Source organism: Marmota flaviventris, chromosome 7 (genome assembly GCF_047511675.1).
Source record: "Marmota flaviventris isolate mMarFla1 chromosome 7, mMarFla1.hap1, whole genome shotgun sequence".
NCBI classification, from domain to species: domain Eukaryota; kingdom Metazoa; phylum Chordata; class Mammalia; order Rodentia; family Sciuridae; genus Marmota; species Marmota flaviventris.
The window spans coordinates 69582003-69608169 of NC_092504.1; the positions used below are offsets into that span (position 1 = coordinate 69582003).

At 32.4% G+C, this 26167-nt stretch overlaps 1 protein-coding gene across 3 annotated transcripts in view; it reads right to left on the minus strand.

Moving 5' to 3' along the window:
• Window positions 1-9193, minus strand: part of Mapk10 (mitogen-activated protein kinase 10) — a 184036-nt gene extending 174843 nt beyond the window's left edge. For all 3 annotated transcript variants that reach the window (XM_071614822.1, XM_027939799.2, XM_071614821.1), the window contains exon 1: window positions 9128-9193. In XM_071614822.1, coding sequence (XP_071470923.1) covers window positions 9128-9193 — 66 coding nt within the window. The remainder of the gene's footprint in view (window positions 1-9127) is intronic.
• Window positions 9194-26167: the final 16974 nt, after the last annotated feature.

The window sequence follows — 26167 nt, forward strand, 5'->3', positions numbered from 1 at the left end:
AGACATTGAGATTTGGAGTCTATCCAATATTACTACAGTATGCTTTATTCAACAAATATTTACTTTGGTCCTACACTGTACTAAGCATTGTTCTAGGCACTAAGAGTACAAAAGCTGTCTTAAGTCCTTTAGAAAATCAAACATGGAATGTTGGCTTCAATATCACAATTATTTAGCCAACAAATTAATCACATAAATTCTACACCTTTTGGTCTACACATTCCCAACCTATCCATAATAAAGATAAAGGCAATGCAAAATCGGCAATAAAACCTGATGTTATATAATAAAGACAAAAAAAATGACCAGGCTAATAAACAGTCATTAATTTTAAAAAATTTTCTTAGAGTGGGAATACAAAATTAAAAGAGTAGAAAGTTGTTTAGGAATCAAAATGCTTAAAATAAGTGACCTGTGTTTTACAGACTTCTCTCTAAAATATATCTGTGGTTTTTAAAAAGAAAATTAGAATTTATTAAATGTTACAGTTAAGAATTTCAACTTTAGTGCTCTGTTTTATTGTACACAATAAAGAACATTATTTTTAAACACTATATGACTTATTTATTATTTTAATTCCATCATCTGAATAATTATTAAAAAATCTAATTGATACCAAAGCTTAGCAGTTCCACCTGCTAAAAGACTGGTTTTTATCTCTTTAAATACATACTTTGAGCTGGGGATATTGCTCAATGATAGAGCAAGTGCCTGGCATGTGCAAGTCCCTGAATTTAATTCCCAGCACCACAAAAAGAAGAAAGATAGAAAAAATGTCCTGTAGCACTTTGACCTTTCTTGGAATATGTTAGAGATGTATAACCAAATAAACATTTAGTTTTAGAAAAGATGAACAAAAGAAGAGTTGAGTGACACCTTTAAGATTGGAATGGTTTTAAGACTCAAAACCAACATTGGGCTACTATGAAAACTCCCTGAATCTCTGTCTCTTCCTTATGAAGCCATTGGCCTAGGTAGACAGTAGAGTTCACCAAACCATAACTTTTTGACCTAGACATTTTATTTGAAACTTCCTCCCCTCCCTTACTGTCTTCATGCAATCAATGGCAATATTAACAGACACCATTTATTGCATGTATCAAAGACCATACCCAAATGAGATGAACCCCCAAAAGCTACATGGGAGGAAATCATCTGAATGTATCTTGAAATAAGACATGTGTGTAAGTGCCTGTCTGTATGTATACAAGAGGCTTTAGTATGTTTTATCTAAAATCTATGGATGCAGTATAATGGTTTTTATTTCCTGTGTTAAAAAAAAAAGAAAAGATGAACAAAAGAAGAGTTGAGTGACACCTTTAAGATTGGAATGGTTTTAAGACTCAAAACCAAAGTGGGCCTTCTTAACCTGTTTGAAAACATGCAGCCTCTGCTCATCATGCCCCCCAACCTCAGGTAATCCTTGTACAGAAAAGCAGAAATTATCACTTAATATTTTCAAAGCATTCTATCAGAAGGATAATAGAATTAAAATAGTGTATTAAAAAATTAATTGATTACTTAAGAACATAATGTAGACTAAAGTGGAACCCATAAATTAGTGCTTATAGAGCATGATTATAGATTAACCATGGACTAAAACCCACAGATAATTCTAGGATACAGTACAATACAACCATTTAGAAAATTAAACCAATATCTTCAGTTAATCTGATTCATGCCTCAACCATAGCAACTTATAACATCAAACTACATTTATATTCAGGTGAAGTCCATTCAATGAGAAGGAAAATTCTGACCATTTTGTGTTTTAGGAAAAACCTAGCACATACAATGAACTAATAAAGAAAACCTCATCATTACATAAGTGAAAATTTAAGAACTTCAGATTTTCTTAGATAATTATGAGCCACATAACTAAATCTATTCATTAACCAAAATAGCTATTTAATGAGTCTTTAGAAAAATCTTCCCAGAGTATAAAACAGAAATGTAGCACTAAATTTACTCTTAAAATTGTATTACAGCCATTTTTACATGTGGCACCAAGAAAAAAAAATTTTCAAGCAACACAAAATATTCATCCCTGAAAACAGGTGGACAGTTACCATGATAGTATAGAAATCTCAGTGATTTTTTTTTCGTTATAAAGATGTGCCATGCTTTTATGATAATGTTTACCCTGTCTTTGTTTAATAAGTTATTCCTGGTCATTCAAAACATAGCACAAATATTGATTTTAGAAAATTAATACAAAATTAAATATTATGTATCAAAGCAAGTATAGAAGTGAGTCAGAGTCCTTTCTTTCAATAAGGCACAGGAGAAGAAAACCATTAAAATGAAAAGTTGAAATTAAAAATGTGCCTTTCCACATTATATAAAATACTAAAATGGAAGGCATTTTAGATTTATATCTCAAAATTATAGCCATTTATTTGTAAAAACACCATTGAGTTTAAATATATCCACAGCCAACTTAGTGCTACCCTTAAACTGTATTTATATCAAATCAAGAATCTATGTGAGATTTTGGAGAATGGCAGACAATGTGTCCAAAAATCTAAACCGTACAAACCATGTCATTTATTTCACAGATCATCCATCAGATTATTCAGGTTTTTCCTTTGCCTTGTTCTACCCAAACACCTTTTCCTTTGATGTTGTATTCCCCATGTTGGTATAAAAGTCTTTATTCCACCTTTGGTGGCCATCCAATGAAGTGTAAAAATTTTAATTGGATATTTTCAAAGTATTTGAGCTAGAAACATCACACACTCATCAAATGAAATAAGTTGAGCAAATCAAGTTACTTTAAATTCAAAATGCCTGTACAGCAAAAGAATTGCTTTTTAAAACCCATATAATTCAGGAATCAGGTTTAGAGGTATTTTTAAAATGCCCTAGATGCTAATAATCAGAACACATCATTTAAAATGAAACTATTTAATGGACATTCCAGACATCCCATTTTTATGAATTCCCTGGCTTACTAGTTTCCAGCTTTATAAAAGGCTCTTAAAAGCTAATGCAGCTTATAAACACTTGCAAATTATTTTGAAATTTCTGAAGACTGAAAGAAGAAAATACTACCAAAAAAACAGCAATGAATCAAAAGTGATCAGTGTTTTTTCTCAAAAGTAAGTTTGCATTTATTTAGAAAATCTACCATTTGCAGCCAAGAAAATTAATATGTATGCACACGCAGTGTTTTTATTATCCAGACATTAAAGTAATAAAATAAAATGTAATTAACTAGTCAAGTCTTTTAGTAATATTTTATATTTATTATGAAAGATATTGTTTTCAGTAGAAATTTTCAACATGCTTAATCTTGGCTATCTTATCTTGTAAGGTATTATGCCAAAAACTAGGTAATTTTTTTAAAAAAATGAAGAACAATGTTGACTATAATAACTCCCCAATGAAGACTGTTGTTGGTTTATATTTTTGCCATATCCCAGCAATATTCTGAACATTAATTGTCAGAGACACTTTTAGCATTAATGTAAAAGTGTTTCTTTGCCCTTCCTGGCAAATCTCCAGCACCACAAAAAGAAGAAAGAAAGAAAACAATGTCCTATGGCACTTTGACCTTTCTTGGAATGTGTTAGAGATGTATAACCATGTATAACCTTAGACTTATTTCTATTTAAATCATAATTTTTGATTCTGAGTTAAATTAAGTTCTTACTTCAGTCAAAACACCATGCACTAATAGAAGATAATAAAAAAGTTCATAAAGGATGTTTCACCATAAAAAAAGATAAATGTTTGAGGTGAGGGATATGCTAATTATTGCCATATAATATTATCATCACATAATTTATACATGTATCAAAACATCAGAGTGTATCACATAAATTTGTAAAACTATTGTATTGATAAAAATTTTTGAATATATAATTAGTATAATGGGCTTAGTATAATGGTTAAAGACCTTTAGCTCCAGAATAAAACATAATAGGATTCTTCCTTCTGATAATACATTGTTATAAAAAGTTAATGAAATAAAACCATAATAATTTTTTTTATTTTGTATAGTCATTGACATATTTTAATTTTGTGTATTTATGGGGTTCAAAATGATGTTACGTGTATACAATGTAGAATGATTTAATCAAGCTAATTAACATATCCATAACACACAAGATATGGTTGAATTCATGAATGGTGAAATCAATAATCAATCAGCCAATGCTTAGACATCTCCTGACATTCAAGATATAAGGACCCTTAAGAAGTTTCTGTGTCATAGTCAAAAGGAAGGCCAGTCTTAGCTCAGTCCCTTTTATTTCTAGTGCTACTTAAACATGTGAGTTGTTGATTTATTAATTTGAACCTTCTGTGTCTCAGGCTTTCTCTTTTTTTTAACTTATTCATAAGTAATTCAAGCATCAGTAAACATTGAGACAATAACTGTTAGATAAATATTAGGTTAATAGTGATTTATGCTTAGCACAATAACCAGTACATGATTAAATCTATGAAAATATACTTGTAAGATGCGAAGATGTTGAGAAATTGATTTGATTTTGAAAGGCAAGCAAACATATTGCTAGTTGGGAAGTGATGTTGTTTTTTTACTGTTTCATTTCTACTCTTTCATTCAAAAATTATTTATTGAATATTTATTGGATTAAAGTGAAAGATGAGCATGCCCTAGTCCTACCAGCAAGAGAGTAGCATTAAGGGGACAAACACAAAACAGCAAAGCTAATTCTAACAGACACAGGATGTAATAAATGCTGCAGACGCCAGTGGGTGTGTATGGAGTCTCCAACACACATTATCTTTCTGTAAATGTATTCTCTGATTAAAACCCTGACTCATCTGTTCATTACAGCAGAGTTTCCAGAAATAACACTGTTCACAGATTTTCTTTTAAATTCAGAGTGAAATGTGTATCTCTATTTCTGTTCAATGGAGAAAAGAAGGCTAAGGCAGCTTACCTATTTCTCAAGAAGATCAAGAAATTTTGCACTTGAAATTAGGTTATCTTTTGGAAAAGGATTCATACATTTTACAGAGATTATTCTTTTTTTTGTCTAACAGTACAAAGAAAAATTTCTTCCTTCATTATAATGAGAAATCATATTCTTCAAAACCTACTTGGTTGGGTTTTTAAAATAATAAAAACAATGAAATTAATAAAAAGTAACTAAAATGTTAATAAATCCCATGTACTTCAAATAATTCAATTAAAATTAAAGCTAAAGAGAAAAAACAATAAAACAAGGGGATCTAATGAAAATTGAAGGGAGATCAGTAGAGTGGAGGTAGGTGATCAAGGGGGGGTAGAGGGGAAGAACTGGGGAATGAAGTTAACCAAATTATGCTATGTGCTCATATAAATATATCACAACACATTAAATTTTATTTAAGACCAATAGAGTAGAGGAAAGGGATGACAGGGAGGGAAGAACGGAGAGGAAACTGGAAAATATTGGGATTGAAATGGATCAGACTATGTTCTATGCATTTATAAATATGTCAAAATGAAGCCCACTGTTATGTATAAGCATAATGCACTAATAAAAACGTTTTTCAAAGAAGGTTAAAAAATAATTCAGCTGAAAGCAATCATAGATACTGTATATACTTTCTGTTAATTTATACTTTACAGTAATTTTTATTTTCTACTTTACAGTAATTTTTATTTTCTATCTTTCTTATTATCACAGTTAATATGGTGTTCCCCAAAAGCGCACCTTAGGCAATACTAGAAGGTTTGGAGGAGAAATGATTGGAGTACAGTATTAACCTAATAAGTGAATTAATCCCCGATGGGATTAACTGAGTGGTAATTGGAGGCAGGTGGGGTGCAGCTGGAGGAAGTGGTCACTGGAGGCGTGGATATGGAGTATATATTTTGTATCTGGAGAGTGAAGTCTGTTTTCTGATCATCATGTGAGTTGGTTTCCTCTGCCACACTTTTCCACCATGATGTCCTGCCTGCTGTCTAGGGATTGAGAACTCTGTAATCTTGAGCCCCTCAGTAAACTTTTTCTCTTCTAACATTATTATTGTCAGGTCCTTTAGTGTCGGCAGTGAAAAAGCTAACTAAAACCCTTATGGATTCCTAGGGATAACAGTGAAAAAAGTGGAAATAAAACATAATGAAAAAAAGCCCCAGACTAAGAATCAAGAGACCTTGATTCTGGACACATTTGATTACCAATTTTTAACAAGTTACTGAAGGTCTTTGAATACTGTCTGTGGAGCAAAAGTTAAGGAGCAGCCTAGCCTGACTGGTGATCAACTTAAACACCATAGCATATAAAGTACCTGTGGAATGCCCTGTGAAATAAGTTTCAAAAAAAAACTTTGAAAGGGCACCCCCCCCCCAACAATAATTCTGCCTTTGACATTAAATACACTATTTTCTTTATATTACTAAAGCAGTAAATGAGGCATTGAGCTACAGGAAAAACTACTATCAAAATAAAAATTCTTCATGGAAAGAAAATAAGATGCTCTGGAGTCACAACTGAAAGCATCCTGCTTGCTATCATATTTCCAGTTTTTTAAATGTTATATAATCTGAATGTATTCAAAAAATTCCAAAGGCAATAAAAAAGTTCATGCTTCACTTTTCTTTTTTCCTTTTCTTTAAAAGGACTCTTACTTGAAATATGCATTCTGCATCGGTACTCAAATGCTAGGGGTTGATTTGAAAAATAACTTCCACCCACACAAAGCCAGTTTAGATTTTTTTTAATGGCTGAAATTTTAAAATATTTTAACTTATAATTTTGAGGTTTAAAATATGTAAAAATTAATTTAAATGAATTTAGTTTTGGTTGGCTGTTTTATTATTGTTGTTTTGTTTAAGTATTAATGTTCGTAGTAAATGGTGAGGATCATAAAGGCTAAGGAAATAGCTCATAGTCATATAGCTTGCAAGTGGTAAGGCCAAAACATGCAACCCAGAAATTCAGACTTGATCATTTTCCATTACAGCAGATCATAGTTGTGGCTATTGACATAAAGAAAACATGTATTCTTTCATTCAGCATATAGTTAGTTAGAGCCTAGCCTATTAGTGCTGTAGTCCAGCAGTAAACAAGAGACAAAATTCTGATGATGTCCTGGTAAATGTTGACAACTGGCTGAGGAGAGGAAAGGGTAGGAAGGAGAGTTGTATTTGCTCCTTCCTGAAAAGTAAAAACTCCTGTTATGACAGCTTTTGAGCTACCATACCAACTCTGAGTTGGGAGCAGATATGCACATTCATTTCTTTTGAGCCTGTTGGCTCCAGCAAACCCCTGAAGAAAACTTCTTCTCAAGTCCAGAATTGGCAGATAAAGAGAAGCAACATTTCACACCAGCAACAAGTATGTCAGATGCTGAAAGGTGTTATGGAGGGGAAAAAAGAAAGGCAGGAAAGTTGCATAGGCAGTGTGGGGTAGGAAGGGACAATTTTAAATAGGATAGTCAAAAAAGACTCCCTGAAAAGATGGAGTTAGCATTTGCTGAATGGGAGAAGATACTGAAGAGAGCAATTCTGGAAGAAATATCAGAGGTTCATTTGAAATATAGATAGTTTGATATGCCTATTTGACATCTATTTGGAAATTCAGAACCAGGTTTATGAATCTGGTTTCAGGGAGAAGTTTGGTTTGGAGATAAAATTGTTTGAGTATTCAAATACCGATAATATTTAAAGCACTGGGACTCAGTGGGAGCACCAGGAGAGTAAATGAAATTTCATTTAAAATTTAATTATCTATTTAACAAACACATGTACCAGCACTGTTATCAGTGCTTTGCTGGTATAAACTCATTGAAACTATTGTAACAACCCTGGGATCGGGATCATGTTATTTTTCCCTTATTCTAACTACAGATAAGAATTATGCATCTGAAAACAAACTAAGCACTACCTAACTACAGGTGGGTGTTGGACATAACTTCATTTGGGACTCATCAGCCCTTACAAATGAGGAGTAATGTGAGCTCAGCTATTTACCATCAAAGCACAGAGAGGTTAAGTAATTCATCCACATTCACAAATAAATTGCTACTAACTAGTAGATCTAAAATTTCTAACTAAAGCTCTCTGGATCCAGAGTTCTGTTTTGACAAGAGAAGTTGTGTAAAGGCCCGAGACTTCGGGCACTGTAACATTTAGAGGTGGAGGAATGAGGCAGATCATTAAGTCTGATTTATAGCAAGTAACACATTTTACTTTCCCCTCAAATTCTGACTATGCTCAGATAGAGTATAAAAAAAATAGAAAAGCAATGATTTGTTTGTCTTTATACTTTTCCATACTATACTTTCTATAATAAGCCCAGAAAGATTCTAGAATCAGGAAAGGTAAAATAGTAGAAACAACATGTCATTCTCTGTTTACAACACAGCTCAATGAGAAGGAACAATGGTAATGATCAGAGAGACTGAAGCAAAGTCTCTGTTTACAATGTGAAGGGGGTTAGCATGTGATTTGTTGTCTGAACTAGAATAATTGAGAGTAAAAGGGAGCACTATCAATTACACCATGATAGCAGCTTTAAGTTAGGATTACTTAAACACACCTACTACAAACATACCTGCACACTGGGTATGCTCTTAAGAACTGAGTTTGTATGAGTAGGAGGGTACAGATTCACTTGGTCCATGCAAATTACCAACCACTGTTGCTGCTGCCTTGCTGTTCCTTGTTGGTCAAATACACCTTTATTGATCACTGTCATTTAGGTTACGCCCCCCCCCCCAACTATTCATTAGAGCTAGGCATAAGAAAACAAACTGAGCACAACCTTACTCTTGGTGGGTATTGAAGATACTGCATTTGGGATGCATCAGTACTTAGAATGAGGAGGAATAATATGAGTTTCAGCTATTTTAATTATTAAAGTCTTATTTCAAGGATTTGGAAAGAAATACTAAATATTTTAAAGCTTTAAAGAAATCAAATAAAAAATCACTTTACACAGTGCTTAAATATATTTTTAATTGCTCAGAAAGAATTCTCTTAATTCCTATTCTAACTTAAATGAACTAGAAAGAGATAAACTTCAAAGTATCCACTTGTACTTCCTAAGCTACTTTTAGTATTATATAAGCATAACTTTGATGTGGAACTTATATAAAACAGAATGGCAAAATGGAAATACAAGGGAATATACTGTACCTTGTTCTACCTGTAAGGAACACACACCTGACAAAAGGCAATTTTCACATCCAAGGTTGGTTCACTGCAGTAGTATAAGAAATGAAGGCTCATAAATACCTGCAGTTAAAAAAAAAGCCATGAATTGTCCAAATCAATGATTTTTTAAACAAATTTAAAGTATAGTTTAATATGATCTAGATTATACACAAGGTATCATGCACAACATATATTCACCCTAATCCCTATTCAAACAGTACCTAGTACTTTTCATGAATTATAAATATTAATTAATTAATAAAAGGTGGTTAAATATTCCATATTGTATGATGATTATTGTAATCATAAAAATGCAATATAAGAGACTATGTATATCTAATAAGCTACAGCAAGGTATATCCTATTATATAGCACTTTCAATTCTAGGCATCTAATTAAAAAACAACTCAAACATGCTCAAGAGAATATATATGGAAGTTTATTATAGAATAAAAGTACTAATGTAATTTATATAGAATTCTATGACAGACTTGAGATAATTGCATTAGAACTTACAGTATAATTACAGATAAACTTTTCAAACTTGAGGTTGAGTGGGGAAAAAACAAGTTTGTAAAAGGCATGAAGATCACTGTATTAGTATAAACTTTAAAAGTATATAAAAATTATAATGTATTTTATGTACTTAAGATAATATAAAAATATATTATCTTAAGTACATAAGACCATAGAGTAAAAAAGGGGCCCAGTATATCAATATCTATGTCCTCAAAGTATTAAGAAATAATTATATTATTTCTGTATGTTTGAAATATATCACACTTTTACAAAGTTTTAAGAGTCAACTAATGAATGATGGCAATGCCAGATTAAGTACTGGGTCATTTGGCAATACTGCAGCAGCAGCAGAGAAACCCACCTGAAATTTTATTCAGTTTCATTAAACATTTATTGAAGGAAAGACACAATTTTTATGAGGTTAAAGCATTTTACAACTAGTATTGAGGCAAGACTTTTGTTTCTGGCAATATGATAGATTGGATGTGCTGAAAATCACTTACAGTGCAAAATTCCTAAAAATGTTAGGTGAATATACAAAATATTTTAAGTGCATATTTAAGCTACTAAAAGAGGCCAGAAAAGTTCTTAGAAGCTGAAAACAATGTGAAAAGATACATGTAGAGAAGTAAATGAGCTGAAGCTGCTGCACCTTCCAGGCCATCTGCTGATGTCTAATGACTGGAACTTTAATTTCTAAAGCAAAACGTGCAGAGTACAAGAAACAAAGCTTCCTTGTACCTATGGTAGGAAGTTCACTTTGGAGATACTTGCATAAACCTTACTAGAGGAATTTTAACATAATATTTAGAAAGAAGCAAAACAATACTTAAAGAAAGATCTGAATTGTAAGAAAAAATATTTTGCATTGGATGCTGATCTACATGTATTTTCAGTTTAAGGAACAGTGAAAGGATACAAATATATAAGACAAATATGCCTGAAAAAAAGAACAATGTGGGGTTTGGGGTGTGGAGGAGAGAAATGCTGTATCAAAATTCAAGATTTATTATCAAGCTGTAGGAAGTATAGATATTACTACCAGTAAGTATGTGGGATTTGTACAGAGATAGAATATCAACAAATAGAATAGAGAGCCCAGAAAAGACACATACATAATGAAAACCTGGTTATGTTGAGGTCTGTATTGCAGACATCAGAAGAAGCTGTATGTTAAATCATGCTAAGATAATTGATCATTCATATACAAGGCAGCAAAGGAGGTCACTACTGGAAGACAATTCTCTAAGAGCCTCTTGCATTTCTACATGACTTACAAACAGAAGCACTGGCTGCTGTTTGTTCTACTCTCCCTTCTCAAAGATGGTTACAGAGCAGACATCCCTGGAATATACAGATAGTATGTTCCTCTGGTACAAAGCCCAAGTTTGATTTTTTAAAGGAAAACATGCAGAGTACAAGAAACAAAGCTTCCATGTACCTATGGTGGGAAGTTCACTTTGGAGACACCTGCATAAATCTTACTAGAGGAAGTTTTAAACAAATTTTGGAAGGAAGTACAATAATACTTAAAGGAAGATCTGAATTGTAAGAAAAAATATGTTTTACATTGAATGCTGATGTGTATAAAAATGGTTCCAATATAAAATAAAGATAAAATGTTTCCCTGAGGTAAAAGATAGGCACACTTACTGTCCATCATAAAAGACCTGAATTCTCTAATTGCAAGTTTCCTCTTCTATAATGCAACCATTGTGTGTGTAAGTCACCTGACCTTTCTTGCATCACCCTGTGGCTTAAGGAACTGATGTGAATGCTGACATTCTAGCTGTCACTATTGCTCTAAGTAACAAAGACACTTGTGTTTGATCCAAGAATCTTGAGAATTCAAAAGTACAGTGACATCCCAGATTCTTCAGTTCTTGGTAATCTCAACCTCACATTATATAGAAAAAATAATTCCAGATATATTAAAAACTTTGGGAAAGGTCAAACTTCAAGTATTATAGAAGGAATATAAATGGATATCTGAGAAACTTATCATAAAAAGAATAAAATACGATAAACTATAAATAAAATTATTAATAAAATAAACTATAGTAAATTTAATGTTAAAAGATATAATAATAAAAGTCTAAAAAAGTGGGTCACAACTTAGAAAATACATTTGAAATACATAATCAGTGAAAAATTTATTCAGAATCTATAGTTACTTGAAAATCAAGAAAAAAGTCAAAAAACCCAACAGAAAGACGAATATATATATATATATATATATATATATATATTATATATATATATATATTATATATAAAATTTATATAAAATAAATAAAATTTTAAAAGGCCCATAAACATATAGGTAAGTTATTATCACATTGAGGTATCATTTTATGTTAAAAAAAAAATTAAAAAACCCTGAAAAGTATGATATTATTTTCAAGTTGATTGATCAGTTGGTTGGAATATTTATGCACTACTGATATTCATAAAATTGGAACTAAATTTAGGGGGGAAATAGAGTTATTTAATAAAGTTGCACCCAGTACATTATGCAATAATTTTGAAGATATACACATATTTCAGACAAACTCTTGATTTACTACCAGGTTACATGTGCAAGAAATTCCATTAGGACATTTCTACAATAATAAATTTTTTTAAAAAAATGAAACAAACACTGGAAGAAAATCCAAACATTCATAAATAGAACAATTAATAAATAAATTTTGGTATATTACTTTAGTAGAATACCATATAACAAATAAAATTGTTGAATAGAGTAACAAGTATCAGCATGACATGGTCAATGAACAAAAATAAGTTATTATAACTTACTCATGAATGTTTAAAAATACACACAACAATATATTACTGAAGATTACTACTTTTCCATCATAAAACTACAAAGAAAATAAAGCAAAATTCAAGAGTCTGGCTAACTCTGTTTGGGAGATGAGAAATGCCCCTGGGAAGGGGCATATAGGGAATTCCAAAGGTGTCAGTTTTGTTTATAAAGTTGAACGGATGGGGCTCTCCATATTTGTCACGTTACATAAACCCTATGCATATGAAATATATACTATTTGATTTGGCTGAAATATTTCATATAAAAGACTTGGGGAATGCTCAATGATCCTTCCAATCATCCCCTTGGCATTGTGTATACGTGGAAGCTTGGAACCAAAACACTCCCAGTCGCCTCTAGCAGGGGAATGCTCTTGAAGAGAAATGCTGAGGAGTGTAAGACAGGAGGAACCAGAAGCTTTATGACAACATTAGAGTACTGAACTAGAAAATTCTAGAAATTCTGTCCTTTTCAGTTGTAGGTTGGTTATATGGGAAAATAAAATGTCTACAGGGGGGGAAAATAAGGACAAAATATGATCAGTAAATAAAAAAGCAAAACAACAAAAGAAGAAATTTACTCCTCAAAATTTAAACAGATTATTTTATTGCATTTACAGGAGAATTTTATGTATACTTTTGCCACATATTACTTTTAACTTTTTTTTAAAAAAAGTAAAGGGTTTTTTTATTTTGTTTTTGTTTTTGTTTGGGGGGCATGGGTACTGGGGATTGAACTCAGGGGCACTTGACCACTGAGCCACATCCCCAGCCCTATTTTGTATTATATTTAGAGACAGGGTCTCACTGAGTTGCTTAGCACCTTGCTTTTGCTGAGGCTGGCTTTGAACTCTGGATCCTACTGCCTTAGCCTCCTAGGCCCCTGGGATTATAGATATGCACCACTATCCTGGGCCAAAAAAAAAAAAAAATTACTTTTGATTCCAGTATAATTTAAACACAGCACAATGAATTGTAAGGGGAAAAAATGTTCTTAATTATCAAGGTTGATGAGTTTAGAAAAATGAATACATCTTTGTAATTCACATTCCAGAGGAGATAAAGAGCAGTCTGGAAACTCTGCATGCCCTTATCTCAACAATCCTCCCTATCCTCTAGACAAAAGTTGTTTTAACTTCTTTCCCTACAGATTTGTTCTGTCCTAAAACACAAATGACATCACACAATATGTCCTCTTTTTTCTGCGTTCTTTTGCTCAACAACATGTTTGCAGTATTCCTCCACGTTGGTGTATGTATCAGTAGTTGTCCCTTTTTATCACTAAGACACACTGTCCTCTTTATATGCACTCTGATTTTGGATATTTTAGGTATTCCCACTTTTGGGATATTATTAATAATGCCATAATTATCATTTATGTACCTGTCTTTTGAATAAATGTGTTTTCATTTCTCTTGGGAAAAATACCTAGAGAAGGAATTGATGAATCATAAGACAGGAATATGTTTAACTTATGAAAAACTGCCAGACCCATTTTCAACTATAGTATGGTTTGGATATGGTTTGAGCTTCCTCCTCAAAGTTTCATGAGTTCTACAGTGTAGCACTGTTCAGAGGTGACGGAATCTTTAAGAGGTGGAGCCAATGGGAAATAATTAGGTCACCCTTGGAAAAGATTAGTCTCCTAGAACCCCAGTTTGTTCTCATGGCAGTGAATTATAAAAAGAACAGGACTAGACCTTTCCCTTGCTCTGCCTTCTCTCTAACCACATGGTCTTTCTTGCAAGTGCTCTATTGTAATGCCATCTGCCAAGAGTTCCTCCCCAGAGTCAAACCAATGCCAATGACATGTAAATGAACCTCCAGAACTATGAGCTAAATAAACCTCTTTACTTTATAAAGTATTTAGCCTAAGATATTTCACTATAGTAATAGAAAAAGAATACAAATGCCTGCAGCAGTGTATGAAAATTCAGATGCTTGACAATCCTGCCATAATTTGATATTATCAGTTTTCTAAATTTTAATGATTCTAGTGTATGTTTATAGTATTTATTTTTGGTTTTATTTTTATTTCCCTGTGACAAATGATGTTTAAAGAATATTTGCATGTGTTTATTGGCCACTTATTTATCTTCCTTGATCAAGTAGCTTTTTCCAAGTCTTTTGTTTATTGGATGATGGACTGTGGGTGGGGTCAGATGTTATTTATTTTTGTTATAAATGGATTATTTATATATTTCAAGTAAAAGTTCTCCATCAAAGATATGGATTATTAATGTTTTCCTTCAGTCTATGGCTTTCATATTCATCTTATTAATGTTGTATTCACATGAGCAATATTTTTAAAATTTTTATGAAATTTGTTTTATCATTTGTTTTCCTTTTATGATTAGTTCTTTACTGGTTTTCTCAAGGTATATTGGTAAATTTCTAGGTTCCTGAAGATATTTTTCCACATTTTTTGAAGAGTTATACTGTTGATTTTACTCTTAGATTTATTATTCATCTCCAATTAATTTTAATAAAGTACATGTTGAAATTCTCTTATTTCCTTATGGATAGCTGGTTTGTTCAAGTACCTTGGGTGAAAAGACTTTTGTCTTTCCATTTTCAGTTGCTTTGCTGCCTTTGTCAAAAAGCCAATGAACTGTACGTGTGAATCTCTCTCTGGACTCTTTTCTATTGATCTGCTTTCTATTTTTTCCCACTATCATTCTGTCTTGATAACTGCAACTTTACAATAAGTCTTAAAATTCAGTAAGTCTTTCAAATTTGTTCTTTTTTATTTGAGGGACTATTCTGGGTCTTTGTATTTTCATAAGTTTTAAAACCAGCTTTACATTAAAAAAAAGCTTCTGGAATTTTGATTGGGACTGCTTTAGAGCTATAGCTCACATTTAGAAGAACCAATGTTTTAGCAGTATTTGGCAACTTTATCCATAACTTTGTATACATTTGTATTTATTTTTGTACGATTTCATTTCTCTCAGGAAGGTTTTGTAGTTTACATCTATGGACTTTACACATTTTATCTCAATTTATTCTTAAATATTTATTTTTATGCCATTATAAATGGTATATTTTACATTTGTATTTACCAAATGCTTATTGCTAAAAATAAAGTGGATTCTAGGGAGGAGATACTGGTTATTGAACCTAGAGGTAACACAGTGGTATATATTTTTCTTTGCCACTGCGTTACATCCATAGTCCTTTCTATTTTTGAGACAGGATCTCACTACATTGCTGAGGCTGATCTAGGACTTGTAGATTGTCCTGCCTCCTAAGTTGCAAGGATTTGGGGGCATGTGTCACCATAGTCAACCAAAGCTAATTTTTGTAAGTGATCTTGTAGTCCACAACATTACTGATTTTACTTAGTAAATCTAGTATATTTTGTGTATTTTTTAAAGGGCTCCATTTATACAGAGAAGCTTTCTACTGAAGACAGTTTTTACTTCTCACTTTTCCATTATGTTTTTTCTTGCCTAACTGCCTTAACTAGACTCTCAAGTACAATAGTGAATAGAAATGACAAGAAGCTCATCATCTCTGCCTTTTAGCAGATGTATTAAGTCCATTTACTCTTAAGATAATTAAGGATATTGTTGAGTTTAAGCTTTTCATCATACTATTTGTTTTGTATTTTTCTCATGTACTTTATATTCTATTTTTGCTCCTTCACAGATTTTTTTTGAATAACTGAATATCTTTCTGCTTTCCATTTTATTTTATCTAATGACCTACCTTTGTTTCTTAGTACTCCTAGAATATAAATTTGAATATCTAATAATCTATCTTCAAATATTGCCATTATTTTTGCTTCCAGTAGGAAATTGCATTAAAATAGACACTATTATTGCTGTATGTATATACGTGATTCTGCAACCTGTACACTCAGAAAAATGAGAAATTATACCCCATTTGATTCAAATGTATGATATGTCATGATCATTGTACTGTCATGTGTAACTAATTAAAACAAAAATATCAATGAAAAAAAGAATTACAAAGGAAAGCATTTTATATTTACTCACATATTTTATGTCTCATCTGCATATACCTTAACATTCATTCTTAAGCATTTGTGGGGTTTGATGTTATTATAAATGATGTTTTTATTCCATTTGCATTTTCAAAATGCTTTCCAGAATTGAAAATGTATTGTTTAATTGTTTGTCCATTGTATAGTAGTACGGATTAAGTGAGTGTTATGGTTTAGATGTGAGGTATCCCTTCAAAAGCTCATGTCTGAGAAAATGCAAGGTTTAGATGAGAAATAATTGGATTATGAGAGCCTTAACCCAATCAGTGAATTAATCCCCTTATGGTATTAACTGAGCAGTAACTGAAGGCAGGTGGGGTGTGGCTGGAGAAGGTGATCACTGGGGGTGTACCTTGGGGTATATATTTTGTATCTGGCGAGGGGAATCTCTACTCTCTGTTACCTGATCATCATGTGAGCTACTGCGCTTCACCACGCTCTTCTGCCATGATGTTCTATCTTACTTGGGCCCCAAGGAATGGAGCTGCTGCCTATGGACTGAGACCTCTGAAACTGCAAACCCTCAAATAAATTTTTCCTCCTCTATAGTTGTTCTTGTTGTGTCCTTTAGTCGCAGCAGTGAAAAGCTGACTAAAACAATGGGAAAGTTTTCTCCAAGTCACTCCTGAATCTTTCCCTCAGTCTTCTCACAGCATCTTGTCAGATTTCAACTGTGAATATTGTATAATACTGTAGGCTGTTCATACATCCGTTCCATAGAACATTCTGACATTCTCAAGGAAAATAAGTGTTTTATTTATATTCACAATCCTAGGACCTAGCACTATTCTTGGTATATAGTTGATGTCAAGTAAAATGTTTATTGAATGAAAGGAGATCTAAATGAAAAAAGTTTCTTTCCTTCTCTAGCACAAACCTGAGTATTTAATTATCTCTTCAAATTGAGAACTGTGAATTTTTAATAAATGTGATGCTAACAAATTAGGGACAAAGAATTTACAATAGTGAAAGTATGAGAGTCCAATCACAGATGACCTCAGAAATGCTACCCAGCAGGGCTGTTTTAGTTCTATACTGCTAAGTGGGCATGCAGGATATAATAATATCCAGCCCACTACCTGAAATGAGCAATGTGTTTTAATTTTTAATGAGTGAATGATTTTGCTGTTAAAAGCAAGCATTCTAACCTCTCCTGGATTATACTACAATGACTCCAAATGTAACACCATGACATAATAAGTTCCTAAATCACAGCAAAACCTTCTTGCTCCACAAAGAGACTTTTAAAGAAAAAAGAACATTTAGTCTGATAATCCCAGTGAATAACAGGTAACTCATTCAGTAACTATATTTCTTTATAGCAAGTCAGAGAGGATTTGGCACCACTGTATAGAAACAGCAGAAATGGCTACATCATTACCTTCGTATTGTTCTAAGGTGGAATTAGTAAAAATGTCTTGGTGCAATATAGAACCTGTGAGTAGCTTGAAATGAAAAGAGATGAAAATTTGAGAAGCAAAGTGCTTTCAATTACTAGTGTTCTTTTGGAAAAAGTACATATTGACATTCCTTGCTGTGTGATATGCTGAATTTCTCCATATTATGTGCATATATGAGTTAATGGTTACTTTGAGCAAAGCAATAGGTCAAGTTGTATAAATGAAATACACATAAGAATTTATTAGGTTGGCTTGATGCACAGCAGCTGCCATTAAAGAAGTGTAACTATGATGTATTATAATAACTAAGATCAATGCTTAAATTCTTTTGTATATAAAATGTGCCAACTAAACAAGAACAGGCTTAAGAAGTTTCATAAATGCAAAACAATCAAATAGTGTGGGGCAGCTCTAATGCTCATAGTTTGTCACTGAAATACAATATAAGCAAGGCAACAAAACTATTGGTTATTTTAAAAGTTTAGATTCCAACAGTTTTCAAGTTAAATGGGCATGTAACAAACTCATTATTTGTAAATAATTTTTATATTTCTTACATAACAGATTTGTATAAATGACTCTGTAAGAATATGTGAGGTATAAGAATAAAAATCACTGTCAATTACAAAAAACACTATGCTCAAAAGGATTCTCCCTACTGTGTAAAAAAGACCAAATGAAAAATAAGTACTCCTTCAAACTAGTACTTAGCTTTTCAAGGGCTGATGTAGAAAATGGAATTTAAACTTAATTTACTATTAAGAACTGTATATATGCTCACTTTATTTAAATCCTTAGGCAGATGTGCTATCATTTAGAGCAGGAGTCAGCAAACTATGGTCCATCATCCCAATTCAGCTCACTACCTGTTTCTGTAAATAAAATTTTATTGGAACACAACCATGTATTAGTCTTCGTATTGTGTATGACTTTCACACTAAATGGCAAAGTTGAGGAATTATAGCAGGGATTTCATGGAAGGCAGAGCCCAAGATATTTATTATCTGGCCCTTTAAGGCAAAAGTTTGCCAATTTCTGATTTAAAGCAATTTAACCGAAGAAGATCTGGAAGAACACTATCAATTTTCAACCTAAAGCCAAAATAAATGAAACTACCTCTAACCATAAATACATAAATATACAAAATACTTTATAATAAGTAGTATCTCTTTCAAAGTTTTACATCTACAACTTAAATATTTATTAAAATATTGTTCATGTAACAAGGTGGAAATAAAATTCTCCAAATATGATTAAAAGAATCTGAATTTTGGTAACAAAAGTATAGTATAGTTTGCAATTAGTTGGAGAAAATTACCTAACAGGGTTGCCATCTAGGAGAGATGCAAGCAGAAAATAAGGTATTTAATACAACAGAATATTCCCAAGGCTATAAAAATTCAACGGTATAGTGTAAGTATAAGCATATATAGGCATAAGTATAAGCAGCACACAAATATTGGAGGTAAAGAGTGGAAATCTTAACAGAGACAGAAGAGGGACCTCAGAAAGGAGGAAGTCTCAGCCTGTAAATCCCAGACACAGTTGAGAACTTCTGATGCAATATACACAGGTTGTTGTTGTTTTATTTTTCCCAACATTGATGAGATTACTTTAACCAAGAAATTACATTGTAGTAATTTCTCAGTTCTTCATCTTGCTACTAAACATGAGATATTATGAATGGAGTAGAAAAGGTAGCGGGTCATACAAGTCATTTGTCATCAGGCTATTTGAGCTGACCCGAAATGCAACCTCTTCGGTTTGTTTTTTTGTTTGTTTGTGTTGTTTGTTTGTTTGGTTGGTTGGTTCTTGCTATCACAGGAAGATCAAGACTACTGGAATGGAATACAACAGAAAGTCAATACAAATTCTAACAAAGGTAAAATCCAAAAGGTGGTGAAAAGCAATAGAATTCAAAAGTCAGTGAATAGCACATTAAGTAAAAGAAAAGAAAAACATCTAGCAATGAGCAGTCACAACTAAACCATAGCACAGAAAAGTTGAGAAGTAAAAAAATAGAAAAGTTGAGAAGAATTTTCAAGTAGTAGGTATGCATACAAAGTAAATTTAAGCAGAGAGAATTTAAATTTACTATATTAATAGTGACCCAAAAGCCTATAAGGTAAAAAGCATTACTAGAAATAACAAGCATTATTACATAATGATAAAAAGGGAAATTTTCCAGGAAAATAAAATAGTCCTAACTCATATATATCTAATAGCATTGCCTCAAAATATGTAAAGCAAATGTAAACATAATTATAAGACTATAGAAGGAAACTGAAAATCTAATATCATAGAGGAATTTTTAACATACCTCTTTTAGTAGTGATAGATCAAGCACGAAAATTTAAATATTTAGAAGCATGAATAGCCTTTTCTTTTTGTATAAGCTATCAAAAAATTACAAAAGGTGAAAAATTCTTCTATTCATTTTTGAAGGTTGGTATTTAGATAAAGAGAGTACAATATGAGATAATTATAGTGCAGTCTCTCTTATGAATATACAGGTAAATTTTTTTTAATTATCAATTAAATTATATGTTAAGAAATCTAGTGCACAAAACCCAAGTAGGGCGTATTCCATGTATGCAAGGATGTTGTAAATTAAGAAATATCTAGAAAAAATAACTTAACATATTAATTCATTGAAAGAGGAAAATTCTTATGTTTATTCAACAGATATAGAATTTAATAACATTATAAATCCATTAATGATCAAAACTCAAAAACATGTATAGTCAACTAGAAAGAAGGGAATTTAATAATTGTGTAAGAGTTAACTCAAAAATTCATAGAAACCATCTTATTTAAAGATGAAAAACTAAAAAAGAAGAGGGTGACAGCAACTAGATGATGGAAATAGACGAGTTTTCCAGTCTCTCTCTCTCTCTCTCTCTCTCTCTCTCTCTCTCTCTCTCTCTCTCACCTGTGTGCTCTAGGCTTGCAATATGGCACTTACTTCTATGGGTGCTGGGTCTGCCAGGACCCAGGAGAGTCTGGCACAGGGCTCTAAAGCAAAGCCATGTGCTAGCTTTCAAGCCCTGTTCCTGCTCTGTCACCTAAGATAGAATGGGGGGTGATAAAAGCTGTCGGCTGCCTAGCCGAACACAGTTCCAGGGGCTCAATCTGTGGGTACTGACCTGGCAATACAGGTTAAAAGATGCCCCTATGAGGCCTCTCTCCCAATTCCAAGGCAGTCAGCATTGAGAAAGATGCAATTAAGTCCAGGCCCTGAACTTGAAACTCACTACCACAGGCCTGTTGTCGTAAAATTCATGAGGACAGTGTCCCATAACCAGCTCCACTCTCTACCCTCCATAGAAATCTAACTAACAACCACAGACATGAATACCTTCATGAAAATTCCAGAGCTCAGCTACGAGGCTGTACCCCTTTGTATGGCAGAATTATAATATCATGTGACCTAACCATAAGAGGAATGGTTTTCTGATGCTCTGTCCCTCTCCCAAGACAGCACAAAGCTATATACAGAAGATGCTCCAGGACACCCAATTTCTGCAGTTGGAAAATTGTGTTCTTTGTAATAATAATGAAGTTAGCAAGTTCTTACCTAGACTAAATGAAGGCAAGGAGACTCAGACAAGTATGAGCAGAAATAGAGGAGACATTGTGGAAATACAAAGGATTATAAGAAACTACTATGAGCAGTTATGCATCAATACATTGGATGATACAGAAGAAATGGATAATTCCTAGGCACATACAACCTATAAATATAGAAACATGAAAAAGTGTAAACTCTAAACAAACCAATAAGAAGTAAGGACCTCAGTAGTAAAACATCTCCCATCAAAGAAAAACCAAGGACCAGATAACTTCACTGCTGAGTACTACCAAACATTTGAAATTTACTTCCAAAATAATTTTATGAGGTCAATGTTACCATAACTCTAAAGCCAGATGAGTATAACATAAGAAAAGAAAATTACAGGCCAATATCCCTGATGAACACATATGCAAAAGTCCTCAACATAATATTATCAAATTGAACTCAATAATGCATTAAAATTATCATTTACCAGAACCATGTGTGATTTATTCCAGGGATGTAGAAATTGTTCTACCTATGGAAATCTATAAATGAGATACACAACATTAAAAAATAAAGAATAAAAATTATATTATCATCTCAATGAATGCAGAAAAAGGAATTGACAGAATCCAACATCTTTTGGTGATTAAAAAAAATAAACTATCAACAGATTAGATATTGATGGACTATACCTCCACACTGTAAAGGCTTCATAGGACAAACATGGAGCTAACATTATTCTCAATGGTGAAAAATCTTTTTCTCTAAGATTGGAGACAAGATAAAAGTGTACACTCTCACCTCTTCTTTTCAACATAGTCCTGAAATTACTAACCAGAACAACTAGGCAAGAAAAGGAAATAATAGACATCTTAATAGGAAAAGAAATAAAATTGTTTCTGCTTGCTAATGACACTATTTTATATATATATATATATATATATATATATATATATATATATATATATACAAAACTCTAAAAACTGCACCAAAAAAACACCATTAGAATGATAAATTGAGTAAAGTGCCAGGATACACAATCAACATACAAAAATGAGTAACATTTCTAGGTATGTGCTATCTGAAAGGAAATTAAGAAAACAATTCTATCTGTACTATTAAATAGTGAAGTATAAATTTAGTCAAAGAAGTAAAAGAATTGTATACTAAAACCTATAAAACATTGGGGAAAAACACTGAAGAAAACACAAGTAAATGGAAGAAGTCCCATGTTCATGGATTAGAAGAATTAGTCATTTAAATGTCTGTGTTACTCAGATAAGTTGCTGTGACCAAAATACCTGACAAGAAACTTAGAGGAGGTAAAATTTATTTTGGCTTACAGTTTCAGAGATGTTAGCTCATAGTGGACCAACTCCATTGCTCTGTACCCAAGACAAGGCAGAACATGATGGATGGACATGGCAGAGGAAGCTGCTTAGGACATGGTGGTTCAGAAGCAAAGAAAGGGAAGTGGAAAAATGGCCATAGAGAAGATGAATCCTTTCATGGCAACCCACCTCCCCCAGTTATGCCCCACCTGCCTACAGTTAACACCCAGTCCATTCAAACTAGAATGAACTGATTAGGTTAGAGCTCTTAGAAATCAAAATATTCCAGCATTATCACAAAAGTTTTGGGGGACATAAAGTATCCAAGTCATAACAATGTCCACACTACTCAAAGAAATCTACAGCTTCAATGAAATATCTACAAAAATTCCAATGTCATCCTTCACATAAATAGGAAAAGCAATCCTTAAATATATATGAAACTATAGAAACTATAAAGACCTCAAACAACAAAAAGAATCTTTTTATCTCTTTTTCTTATTCTTTATTTTATTTATATTGATTTACTTAGAGGAATGCAAATTAAAACCACAATTAAATGTCGACAATTATGTGAAGAAAAGGAAATACTTGCATATTGTTGTTGGGAATGTAAATTAGTGCAGCCTTTTTAGAAACTTGTAGGCGCCTCAAAAAAAACTAAAAATAGATCTACCATATGACCATCAATTCTATTTATAGGTATATATCCAAAGGAACTGAAATCAATATGTCAAAATATATCTGCAGTCTCGTGTTCATAATGGTATTATTTACAATAAGATACAGACTCAAACGGAGTATCCATTAGTAGATGAATAAATGAAGCAAATGTGGTATGCACACATAATGGAATACTATTTATCCTCGAAATGGGGGAAATCCTCTCATTTGTGACAACCTGTATGAATGTGGAGGACATTATGCTAAGTAAAATAAGCCAAGCACAAAAGGGCAAATAACATATGATGTTACATACATGTGGGATCTAAAAAAAGTTCTACATGTGGAACTCATAGGAAAATGGGTAAAAGGATGGTTACCAGAGGCTAGGGAAGGAAGATGGGGAGGGAGATATTGAAAAGTCGTTTATCAAAGGTCACAAAGTTTTAGATAGACAAGAGGAATTGGTCTTGTGATCTATCGTACAGCAGAGTGACTATAGTCAATAATATTTTGATGTGTACTTCAAAGTAATTAAGAGAGTGAATTTCAAATGTCTCACCATAAAAAATGATAAAGGTAAAGAACATATTTCACTTCATTTATTGAATCATTCTGCATTGTGTACATATATATCAAAACATCACACTATACCTCATCAATGCACCCAATTATGACATGTCAATCAAAATTCTATTAATAAAATAAAGTGGAGGCACTCATTCTGCATTTTTGAAAGGCATAGATATCTGCTATAGTGGTTTCTATTTAATAGTACTCTATAAAATGAAATAAAAAAAATGGCATAAGAATTTAAAAAGGAAGAAAGCAAATTATTCTCCACTAAAGACAATGTAAAAGACATTACAATAGCAAACAAACTATTTCAGCCAGAAAAAAAAATAATTTAAAAAGTTTCCAGGATATAAGTCAGTAGTTTCTAATGACACCCAGTGTGGGCAAGTATGTGAGGAAACGGGGACTCTAATACCTTTTTTCCTCATCTTTATGATCTGTGAAGTTAATCAAATATTTCTTGGGTTAATATTAATGGTTCAATAGCTACTACCAGTTCAAGTCTCACTGTCAATCACAAAAGCTAATTGTCCAGATGAAGTACCCAAACAACTACTCTTTGCCCAGTCAGATCTTTTTCTTCATTTCTCAATACATTTTGTCATTATACCTATCAACTCACTCTATCAACCCCTGCAACAACCTCTACATACCACCACCACAGCCAGCATCCTACACACAGAATTAATCCTCAGCATGTAGCATCCTTAGAGTCTACACATCTGTTCTCATTTCTAGGTTTAAGTTGCACGTATATGAGTTATACATCATCTTTTTTCCTGAATAACTATTAGAAAGAAAAGATGGTACTTTCTTCCTCTTTAAAAGGTCAGATTTGTAAAGCTTGAAGTATAGTGCCCATTCATAGTAAAGTGCTTTGTATGTCTTGATACATACAACTTAATAGGTAAGTAAATTACATTCCACATCACAGACAATGAATAAATATGTATTACAAGCCCAAAGACTAAAAATAGCAATGAAGAGATGTTTGCAAAATTATTTTGATTTTTACTCAAAATTATTTATGCTATGTATGGTCATTCTTAATATTGACCTCATTTTTAAAAATAAAAGTCTTTCAAATTCCCATCACATTAATTCTATGAAGAATATATGTTCATTCTATAAATATTTATCAGTATCCATTCTGTGTCAGGCATTATACTGGGGGCTTTGTGAAAAAAAATGAATAAAGACATAAAATCAAAATTAATGCCTTTAAGGTAGTCCCACTAAATTAAAATGCATAAAGCCTTATCTTTTAAATCCTAAAAGTTAAAATTTTTCTATTAAATGGCTTTGTAATTTGTCTAGGAATAGACTTTTAAAAATATGTTTATTATAATAGAAAGGATAATAAAAAGCGTTAAGCAAAAAAGTAAAAGAAATAAAACTTTAGGCAACTAATTTAAAAGGCAAAATGAAATCTTAATTCCATTCAACGAGTACTATTATTGCTTTAATTATGCATCCTCAGAATAACTAGGCCAATAGGGGCTATTAATTAAGTGAAATGTCAACTTGTATCCTAGAGAGGTTCTGAACTTATATGAACAAATCCATCCCTTAAATGATGTGGAAAATCTAACAATATAATGAGAAGAATATATTCAGAGGTCACTCTATCTTCCAGTCACTTAGCAACTGAATTGGAGTGAAGAGGGCAAGAGGGAAATGATTTGTAAAAATAATTAACCATAAACTCTGTAGTAGAGATAAGTGAAAAGGAAGCTGGAAATGGAAGTAGCTTTATCCAGGGCTCCAGGCCAACTCTTCTTGTAGAGAGGAATTAATCACTGCACAAAGCCCAGCTTCTGTAAGTCTCCCTTCTCTTCCATCTTAACTTTACATCTCTCTGCCCCCTCCATATTCTTCCTTTTGACCGATAAAATTCGTAAGCACACATACAACCCTACAGCCTCTTATTGCCTCTTTCATGCTGTCTTAGAACTTCTGGTTTTGAGGGCAGATTTTTCTGACCAGTCCCTTTCTGCAGGTGTAATTAGCACACATCATCTCTTGCACAACCAAATGTCTTTAAATTTTAAAGTAAAGCACGATATTAAAATCTTCAATTACAAATACGATCAGACACTGAATTCACTTAATAGCATAAAGGGCTTTACTTTAAATTATTGTTATTAGACAATACTATATAGAATGAAGGTGGAAAAGAAAGAGA